The sequence below is a fragment of the Leptonotus elevatus genome, chromosome 1, assembly GCF_054856555.1.
Source record: "Leptonotus elevatus isolate MCC_2025b chromosome 1, RoL_Lele_1.0, whole genome shotgun sequence".
In the NCBI taxonomy this organism is placed as follows: domain Eukaryota; kingdom Metazoa; phylum Chordata; class Actinopteri; order Syngnathiformes; family Syngnathidae; genus Leptonotus; species Leptonotus elevatus.
In genome coordinates this window covers 30877353-30887875 of record NC_141239.1, presented here as the reverse complement: position 1 = coordinate 30887875, position 10523 = coordinate 30877353, and the positions used below count along the sequence as shown (strand labels likewise).

The 10523-nt window shown below is 42.5% G+C and overlaps 2 protein-coding genes across 2 annotated transcripts; both read right to left on the bottom strand.

The window, feature by feature from the left end:
• Window positions 1-279: 279 nt before the first annotated feature.
• Window positions 280-2123, bottom strand: rpl27 (ribosomal protein L27). The gene is made up of 5 exons (XM_086091266.1): window positions 2042-2123; window positions 1482-1564; window positions 694-863; window positions 477-587; window positions 280-395 (listed from the first exon to the last, which is right to left on the bottom strand). The coding sequence occupies exons 1-5, from the start codon at window positions 2115-2117 to the stop codon at window positions 347-349; spliced, it is 489 nt and encodes a 162-aa protein (XP_085947392.1). The 5' UTR covers window positions 2118-2123; the 3' UTR covers window positions 280-346.
• Window positions 2124-2606: 483 nt separating this feature from the next.
• Window positions 2607-7639, bottom strand: rundc1 (RUN domain containing 1). Its single transcript, XM_086060821.1, has 5 exons — window positions 7102-7639; window positions 5445-5603; window positions 5136-5334; window positions 4970-5065; window positions 2607-4826 (listed from the first exon to the last, which is right to left on the bottom strand). Exons 1-5 carry the CDS (start codon window positions 7492-7494, stop codon window positions 3961-3963), a joined length of 1713 nt encoding a protein of 570 aa, XP_085916947.1. The 5' UTR covers window positions 7495-7639; the 3' UTR covers window positions 2607-3960.
• Window positions 7640-10523: the final 2884 nt, after the last annotated feature.

Sequence of the window (10523 nt, the reverse complement as noted above, 5' to 3'; positions counted from 1 at the left end):
ATGTTTTCCATTTACATACAGTACAATTAATCACTTAAATGTTGCATGTTCAATTTTAAAAATTCACAACCAAATGTTTTTTTTTAGGGCTCAGATAAAATATTGCATTTTTATTTCGAATTGTTTTTTTTCTTTTTTTGGTACATTCTGATGTGGTTTAAATTACCGATTTAAAGCTTTGTAAAATGTGCTTTGATACGACGTCAACTGTTGTTGGCCAACGATTTGTATGTTGGAAAGTGTAAACTCTTGCTTTATAGCCAGCGTCTCACAAACAGCTTAGCGCGCACAAACAACATTTAATTGTATTTTTTTAAACGTTTTTATTAATGAAATCAGGGAGAATTTAGAATCTGAGCTTCTGGAAGAACCACTTGTTCTTGCCTGTTTTGTACCTGCAACACAAAAGTGAACAGGAGTAAGTTGACAACAAAGTGAACTTTCACCGGTCAGAACTTTCCAGAACGGAAGCTCACCTCTCTTCAAACTTAACCTTGGCCTCACGTCTGGCTTTGCACTTGAGGGCGGGATCCCTGAAGACATCCTTGTTGACCACGGTTTTGTCCAGGGGGATGTCCACGGAGTATCTACGTAACAGAAACATTTGAAACTTCCACATGTGCATCAAAATGATGGCAGTGTTTTCCAAACAGGTGACCAAAGTAGCCGACGACGTGCGACCAAAACACGGACCTGGTGGGCATGAGGTGGTTGTAGTTGTAGACCTTGACGAAGGCCTTGATCTTGGACCTCTTGGCACTCTTCTTCTTGCCCATGGTGGCGGTCACCTTGCGGGGGTAGCGGTCGATGCCGGCCACCAGGGTGTGGCTGTAAGGTCGATCGGCTGTGCCGTCATCGATATTCTGAGTCGCAAGACACGGAAAACAGCAGAGACACTTCATTAAAAACCTTTTTTTCAACAGAATTGAAGTCGTGCCTTGCGATACGAATTGACCATGCTTTGATCCTCAAATCGTCTTTGCACATTAAAATGAATAGAAATACCATTAATCTATTCATTTTAATAATAAAAATAGAACTCTATGTTATACAAACATACAGTAATAGCTTTTTTTGGTTGTTGCTTCAATTCATCAACAATATGCTGTTTCTGGTGTGTACACCTTAGCCACTTTTTGCCAGTACAATACAGACATACACACACCAAAACAAGAGTTTCTGACCAAGTAAACTGCAGTACTATCAGTAATCTTTCAGAAAAGTAAAGAGAATACACGCCTGAGTATTGTATTTGTATTATCTCTCCATGTGTTGCTTCACTGTTTACGTTCAAATGTCTAATGTGTTAAGTATAACACTGTAAAAATAGACATATTACACCTTGGAAAACAAGATCCTTAACATTTTGAAATGCTGTGGCTCAAAAAACATCTTTCTAGTGCATCTTCAAGAGGCGAGTAGTTTGTCTTGATTCCAATATTGAAGATACTTGATGTATGGAGCTTTTTGTGAGTCGTTACCTTAACGATGACAGCTTTGCGGCCGGCGTAGCGTCCAGCGAGGACCATCACCACCTTACCAGGTTTCATAAACTTGCCCATTACTGCACGGACAACAACAAACCATCAGCTGGGATTCACCTCAACAAGTAAGTAATGATGTAACGCGAAGGACTACAGCATGAACCGACGTCAGGCTAATTTAGCGTTAGCTTTTGGGTGGCTAACGAGTACAAACATGAGTCTCATGCCGCGTTAACTTCATAGAATAAGTAATAAATATGAGAGAAAATGTTTTACATGTGGTTCAAGTCATAACACTATACTTTATGGTAGGCAAACAATGTCAAGTAACACAAGTGTGGTAAAACACAAGAAGGTTGCCATGTTGGAATCAACGCAACAAAATCGAAGCGTAGGCATTAACGCTCATTATATCGACTTATCAGACATGTATTTGTGGAGATAACAATCGCGTTATGCGTAGTAGAGTGTCTACATAATGTCCGATACGATAACATGTTTAAATGTGCCACATTGGACGCGATGTTTCAAGATTATCCAGAGGAAAACGGACTCACTGATTCTGTTTCTATGGCCTCCGCTGCTAGGAAAGGAAGTGGAAAAGGTTTTTGCGAACTTTGACCCGCTCGCCATAAACGTCACATCCGGAAATAATCTCGTTGGTTTATTGGTGGCCATTTGTTGACCTTTTTTGCTTTATTTTATGCTTATATTGGTAGGTTTATTTGTTTTATTTTATTTATTTATTTTTTAAATTTGGTGTCGTTTGATTTATATATGTTATATGTTTACCTTTAGATTTTTTATTGAAAGGATATGCCATATAAAAATCATGCAATCCAATTTTCACGCTTTACTCACTATTTCTGAATGAATAGAAATTATATTCTTACTAAATCAAGACACTTAAAATAAATATCGATCTCAATCAAAATAATTTAAATAACAGGGTTGAAATTTCGAAATTAAATTTATGAACTTTATGAAAATTTCCTAACAAAACATACAAATTAACAATGGGGCACTCTCCCCCCCCCCCCCCCATCCCCCCCGCCCCCAAAATGTAGCCTTTATGTAATGTAGTTTAGTGTAAGATCTGCAGTAAAGAAGCACGAAAACCCATGAGAATCTGGATAGTTTATCACATTTAATCTGTTTACAACTACTGCTCTGCATGAAACATGACGGGAACGCGGGAAAGCAAAATTACTTCATATACACCTCAATGTATTATTTGTGTTTAGAATTAAGCAATAAGAACAGAAGAACACAAGCTACATATCCATGATTCAGCCTGGCATAAGATGATATGGTCCAATAAATTAAAATGATTCTGTACAAAAGTAACCATGCTGCAGGGCAAAAACAACATTTGGTAGTGCTACTTTTCTAGTCTAATTTGTTGCTGGTGTCATTGTTAGAACTTTGAAACATATTACACAGATGGAGGTAGCACTTTAATGGCAACTACGGCGTTTACATTCAAGGAGAAGACACTTGCCACAACCAGTATAATTTTCCTACAACCATATCACATACGACATGTTTAAATGAAACAAGAAGCAGCAAAGTCAGTCACTGTGCAAGCGCCTCATTTTTGGATTGTCAGCCACTACTGTAAAAAGATACGTCACCGCTGTAAAGTCCTTCCTCTCTTGGCAGGGGAATGTTGAGGAAAATCTGAGCTATCACAGGGTGGGAGAAATTTTGTGCACAAGGGCCACAGTTGATATTTAATAAGGATAGATTTACCAGCGCAAATGTAATTAAAGTTTTTTTTTTAATTGATGTATATACACTATAGGTAAAATCTTTTATTTTAATAAAATAATTAATTATTTTAGATTTGATAATTTGTAATCGTTTTAATTATAATTAAAGTTCTTTAAAAAGGGAAAATTGCTAAGTTATAAATATCTACTGTAAAAGTGCTTTAATTATATTGTTTACAATAAATCAGCCATCTATTTATATTTACAATTAATGTTCATTTTAATAACAAATGATTCTATTTTTGTATTTATTGTAATAAATTTTGATTAACTGACAATAAATAGGATTTGAAGGAAAAAATTAAGCGTACAAAGATTTTAATTGTAGCATACAATAAATGTTTCATATTTACTGTCACATGGAATGTTTTTAATACAGTAAGGAAACAAATCGCTCATTGAATTTTATTTATATAAATTTACTACCAATTACTTGATTAAATACAACAATTAATGTGTATATATAATACATTTTTGAATTGTAATTTTTGAAACTAACCAATTATATAACACTAGTGGACACTAAACAAAAAATAAAACAAATAATGAATAAATACATTTTAAGTAATCCATTTTAAAGAAAAAGAAATGTCTAAAGGCAACAACACAGGATTCTTGGAGAATGTAAATGTTGAGTGGGCCGGATGTGGGCCGCGGGCCACTCCTGCGCTACCACGTTTATTGATGGATTCCGTTGGGCATTGTCAGAAAGCGTCCTTGATGTTTTTGAGCTGTCGCACGGCTAGGTCGACGGGCAGGTCGAACTTGAGGTGGCTGATGCGTCCCAGGATGCGCAAGGCGCCCTCGAATCCGGTCTGCGCCATATAGCTCCACGCGAGGTAGTGCGGGTGCACCAGCGTGCCCGCCTTGCACAGCAGGTTGAGCCACGACACCAGCCGCTGCTCGTTGAGTGCCATGCACACCAGCGCCTTGAACTCCGTGTCGGGGCCTCGCTTGTAACGCCCGTGCTCCTTCAGAACCGTGTGGATGGCCCACAGGAGGGACTGTTTGGGAGTGACAGTAACTGGACCGCCCCCTACAGATAAGCTGAAGGACTGCGAGAGCTGGCGAGCGGGCGACTCGGCGAAGGCTTTGCCATTTTTGGAGTGATAGTACTTGACAAAGAGTTCCCAGGGGTGCATGGTTTGGGGGCTGGCGGTCCGGTGGGGCAGCAAGCAAGAGATGGGCGCCAGGACCAGGCTCACGGTCTGCGACGGCGACACCAGACCGTGAGCCAGCAAGTCTTTGAGAACCAAAGCCAGCTCCTTGCGTACGCATGCGGTGAGCTCATCACGCGGTCCCAGAGCAGAGTTCCCGGTGTAGTTGACCACGTGGTCCGGGCCGGGCTGGCGGCGCGAGCCCAGCACGCGAACCTTGTCCACGGCCGCCTCCAGACGGCGAAGGAGAGGACCGTAGTCACGCTGCGCAGAGTCTTGGGGCCAAACGCCCGACGGCACCTGGCCGGCCGAGCAGCCGAACTGGCTGGCGGCGAAGATCTGCAGCACGGCCAGAGCCTTCTGGATCAGCTGCAGGCCCGTCTCGCGCATCCTCTGCGCCTGCTCCGGGTCCGCTGTGGCGACACAAACACAACCGGACAAAAATTTGATCAAAAGCCCTCCCAGTCTTGTTTTTGTTGTTTTATAGTGAAATAATAAGAGTCTATTCTTGTTGCGCATCATGGCTGCTCTAAAATTTCTTTCCAAGGTGACTCACATGTCCTCTTCCCTCTGGGGGTCCTGGCCTTGGCGGAGGCCGCTAGAGGCTGCTGACTGTGTGTGCCGTCACCCAATAGAGGGTTGCCCACCTCATCTGCGAGGAAAACAACATATTTAGTCCATAAAAGCGGCAAACTATTCCCAACTCTGCTTCTCGCGCAAACCTTGGATGAAGTTGATGAACATCTCCAGGTCCCGAATTTGCGTCTTGAGCTGTTCCACCAGCTGTTCCTTGACCCGTGCCGGATTGACGATCTGCGCGATGGCGCCGTCCACTCGCCGCCGCAGCTCCTCGGGCGACAGATTGCCGATGTCTTCGTTCAGGTTGACGTCCAACTTCTTGATTAGCTCGTCGATGATGACCTAAGAATCGTGTTGTTATAAACAGCTTAGAGGGTGTCATCAATTGAATTATTTTTTTATTTTATTTCATATATTTAAGATTTTTCACGGGTTACGGCTCACGCTGTTACCTTCTGCCGCTCCATGACGACCGACTGCGGCAGCGAGTCGTAGCTGCCCTCCTGATAGGCGAAGTGCTCCAGGTCGTCCAGCTGCGTCTTGAGCTGGAAGATGAGATCTTTTTGCTTCTCCCGCTGAGCCTCCAGACGCTCACGCTTCTCCCGCTCGCTCTGGAACGCAAACGACACGTTAGATTTGAACTACACACTAGCGTCTCTGTGGATGTGTTATAACAATTAAGCGATGGCCATTTAAACACAAGCAGTGCAGCAGCATGTGTAGACAGACAACATGACAAGTCACATACAGCAGTCAGACGTGAAACTCTTCTTCTTGTGGGTCTACATGTCTATTTTATACTGCCCTCTGGTAGTCAGTCAAGTCAAAGCACCACTGTATAATCAATATTTCCAAAATATCGCAAAAGAAAACAATTTTATTGGATAAACACTAAAATTTTTTGGTCCCCATGTGGTCATATTAGGAACAGCTCTCAGTATGATGCAGTGACGTTACTACAAGCACAATAATAACCACTTTGTTAAATGAATACCTCTACTTTTAGTTGCATGTGTGTATTTACTATTGTATGTGTGTATTTGTACATAAAAAAACACACACACAAATAAGTGATGGGAATTTCCAAGTTAAAATGTAGACAAACGTGTTGTCCAACTCACCAGGTCCTCCTGCAGGTGACGCATGTGTGAAGGTGACAAATAAAAACATGAAGAACAGGAAGTGAATGCCGGCTAAGTACACATTAGCCTTCTTCAAACAAGGCAACCATCAGCTGCAGACTTTTTCTTTGTTTTTTGTTTCATGACAATAATCCTGCCTGGTACTGCGAGTCACTCAGGCAAAGACAGATAAACAACCACCAGGGATAAAAGATGAGAGAAAGCCACCATGTGGCAGCGGAAAGGTGCTTTAGTCCGCTTCACTCTGACATTGATTTACAGTATAATATAGCCGTGAGAGTGACATAACGCTGACAGGATGCCCTTCGCTTAAAAGTCTCATTTATTCCACAATAACTGATGGGCACTTCTAAAGAAACCTACTCAATTAGAATACATCCATCCATCAATCATTGTAGTTTTAATTTGACAAATTATTGTAGCACATTACTGTAATGGGAATCTACACGACGAGCTGTGGGTCGTGACCGAAAGAACAAGATCCCGGATACAAGCGGCCGAAATGAGTTTCCTCCGCAGGGTAGCCGGGCTCTCCCTTAGAGATAGGGTGAGAAGCTCGGTCATCCGGGAGGGACTCAGCGTCGAGCCGCTACTCCTCCACGTTGAGAGGAACCAGTTGAGGTGGCTCGGGCATCTGGTTCGGATGCCTCCTGGGCGCCTCCCTGGGGAGGTGTTCCGGGCATGTCCTACCGGCGGGAGGCCCCGGGGACGACCCAGGACACGCTGGAGAGACTATGTCTCACGGCTGGCTTGGGAACGCCTTGGGATCCCGTCGGAAGAGCTGGCTGAAGTGGCTGGGGAGAGGGAAGTCTGGGCTTCCCTGCTAAAGCTGCTGCCCCCGCGACCCGCCCCCTTATACGCGCAATTGAAGACGGAACGGAACGGGATCTACACTTGGGGAAGTAAACAGTAAACAAAACAAACTAAAGACTCTCATGACAACAAATATTCTGCTTTCTCCTCTCACCGTGGTGTGGAGGTGCTGGGCGTCCCGGGGCCCGCAGCCGACGACATGCGGGCATCCCCGAAAAGCGAATTCCTCCAACTCGGTGAGCATCTTCTCCTTCTCGTCGCTCTGCGCGTGGACGATCTGCTTGAGTCGGAACTGCACCTGTGCAAAGTGCGACGTGAGGGCGAGCAGCGATGAGTTGAGCAGCTCCTGCTCCTCTTTCAGCTTCCTCAGTCGCCCCGCCATTTCCTCTTCGACGTCGCCTCCGCCGACCGAGCTTCTCCGCCTCGGTTGGCCGCCGCTCGCGCGCTCCTCCTCGGGGCTGGCCACCGCACCCACCGGTGCCCAGCGCTCGCCGGCGCCGGCCAGCGCGGCCTCGCTGTCCGAGGCTGATAGCTCCTCCACGGACATAGTGGGCGGAGGCACCGCTGAAGAACAATTCTCTCTCGGTTTAGAACGTTTTAAATTTTTAAATCGCGGGGGGAAACAGCTGATCACCGTTATGGAGACAGGTGTATCGCCATCTTGATGCAATGAAACATACGTCAGAGTGCGACGCGTCAGCCAATCACAGGATATCCGGAAGTAACATGACATACGTCAAAGCTGAGACGCATACACGGTACATAAATGTAAATTCTTGAAGGTGAAACGAGTTTGTTTCTTTTTTGAAGAGCTTTGATGAAAAATGCTATTAAACTTATTTGCATAATTGACAAATACATTTTATGTGAAAAGCCCTAGCTTTTTTATTGTGTATTTTATTTTCATTGTATACTGGGACCTCTTAGAATTTTGTACCTTAACAAAAGCCATAATTTTTGTATATGTTTGTCTTTGATACAGATGTGTATGTTTGAAAAAGTTGTTCAATAAAGGAGAGAAAAATGCTCAGACGCGTTATCGATAGCCAATCACAAGACACCCGGAAATACAGCAGTTTTGTCTTTATTAATCCAAAACCCAGCATCCACATCTTTCTCCATAGAACCCGGCAATTACAAACGGAACGGAAATGTAGCAGTTTATTGACAGACATGTCTGCAAGTAGTTAATAAAATAATATGTAAAAGACGTCGCACGTTTTGACCGGATATTACGTCACACTTAAGTTTGTAGTCCTAAAGCAATGTAGGACGATAAAGTAAGGTATGTTTAGAAACAGAAACCTTTTTGGAATTAAAGAAGCGAAGGTTAATTCTATTTTAGATGGGAAACAGCAAACGCTACGGTTTATTAATAATTACAAAAGCAAACTCATACGACGTCATTGCACAGCGCAGTCGCTTCCTGGTCTTCTTCTTCTTAAGTCGCATTTCCGTTTTGCCTATTTTCAGCAAATTCGCTTAAAAAAATCGAAACAATTGTATGGAAACCCGACTACTGGCACTCTTTTACTACTAAGCCACGTCACTGAAACGTGCAGAATGTGGCCTGGCATTTTCTTACTGAAATAAGTAGGGTCTCCTTGAAAACGGTATTGCTTGAATGACAGCAGTTTTTGCTCCAAAGTTCCAAACCCGTATTATATGTTCTCCAAATTCTCAGAATCTTTTGATGATATTATGGATATTGACTGTAGACGATGAAATCCCCAAATTTCTTGTAAGTATATGTTGAGAAAAATTGTTAAACTGTTGGATTATTTGCTCACACAGTCATTCACAAAGTGGTGAACCTCGCCGCCCCTATCTTGCTCGTGGACAACTGAGCCTTTCAGGATGCTCTTTTTTCACCCTGTTGTTTCCAATGAACCTGTTCACCTGTGGAATGTTCCAAACAAGTGTTTGTTGTTGTTGTTGTTGTTGTTGATGGGTTTTTTTTTATAGCTATGCTCAACTTTCTCAGTCTTTTGTTGCCCCGTCCCAGTTCTTTTAGAGTGTGTTGCAGGCATCAAATTCAAAGTGAGAATTTTATTTTATTTTTTAAAGAAAGCAGTCATGTTCATCACTTTTTTCCACTATTTATGTATTACACAACGTCACAACTTAATTGGCCCGGATTTGTATTATATACGTATTTTGGTTTCAATAATGTTTGACTAGCTAATAGCTAACACGGGTGGATATGCAATATTTAATTGTAAATAATATAACCACCCACAACTCTGATCAGTGGCATTAACATCATTAATGCAATGGTTCTTGCATTTATAAATATAGTTGAGTGAAGACAGTCGGTGTCCTAACTGCATGATTTGCAATGCCAAGTTAAGCAATTCTAGTCCAGCACAACTAGCTTGCTAGCAAAACTAAAGGAACAATTCCTGAAGCTGCATGGAGATGGAGAATACAAGAAAACAGCGCTTTCTGAGTTGAAGTTGAAGAGCGCCAGATTTGCTGAAAATGCTCATATCCCTATTCTTTTTGTTCTCCAGCCAAGCTTCTAGCCTACTTATGTCTTGAATTAGAAAAAAAAAAAAATCATATATATTATTATTCAATAAAAAAAAAATGGTTCGGTGAATGTGCATAGAAAAATGGCGGCTTCAGTAATCTCCAACAAGGTTAAGAACCACTGCATTAATGCTAGTGTTAACATCACATGGCTGCGCCATAAATATCACAGCCCACTGAAATAGCTGATCCTTAATCACCATTGCAATAACAGAAAGAATGTAAGAAATGAGGGGTATGCTGCACAATATTTTTTCTCATAAATCGCCTAGAGCAGGGTTAGTTAGGTAAGTTCAGTCCTAGAGATCCGCAGTCCTGCATGTTTTTGAGGTCTCTCTCCTCGAACACAGCTGAGAGGCTCCTGCAGAACGTAATGATGAGTTGATGATTTGAAACACCTGGGTTTGGAGGCAGGAGACACCGAAAACATGCAGGACTGCGGCTCTCTAGGACCGAACTTGCCTATCCCTGGCCTAGGGCACCAAATCACCCAGGGCCGTCCCTGAATACAGAGAAGGTGTAGCATTACATTACTGTTTAATGACCCCTAAAAAAGCTTAGCTCGTTAGCAGGATTAACTATGCAAGACCGTGTTACTGAGTCACCTCCTAATCCCCTATGATTGATTTCACTCGGCTTTGAGGGGTTTAAATTAGCAACGTGACAGGATTTCCCAAAAATTTAAATCTGTCAAAACACAGTCTGGTTGTACACGCCACTTAAACCCAAGTACAACGCAGCAAGAATTTTGAAAATCTGACTAAGTGTTCTGGCAAAATTTAGCTTTTTGTGTGTAGAAAAGTGCCTTTATTGAGGAAGTTTTTGTGCGATCCCGCTTTTAGAAAATGTGGCCCAAAAACACCTTCAAAGTAGAGTAAAACAGAATAACTTCATTTTTTCCCTCAACATTCTCATCATTTCTTCCATTTTGTCTTCAAACACTTCTCCGATTGGCACACAAGTTGCCATGAATTTTAAAAAAATCCACCAATTTTTCACGCAGGCCAAAATTCAGAGACGTCATTGGGTCAAAATGTCATGTAT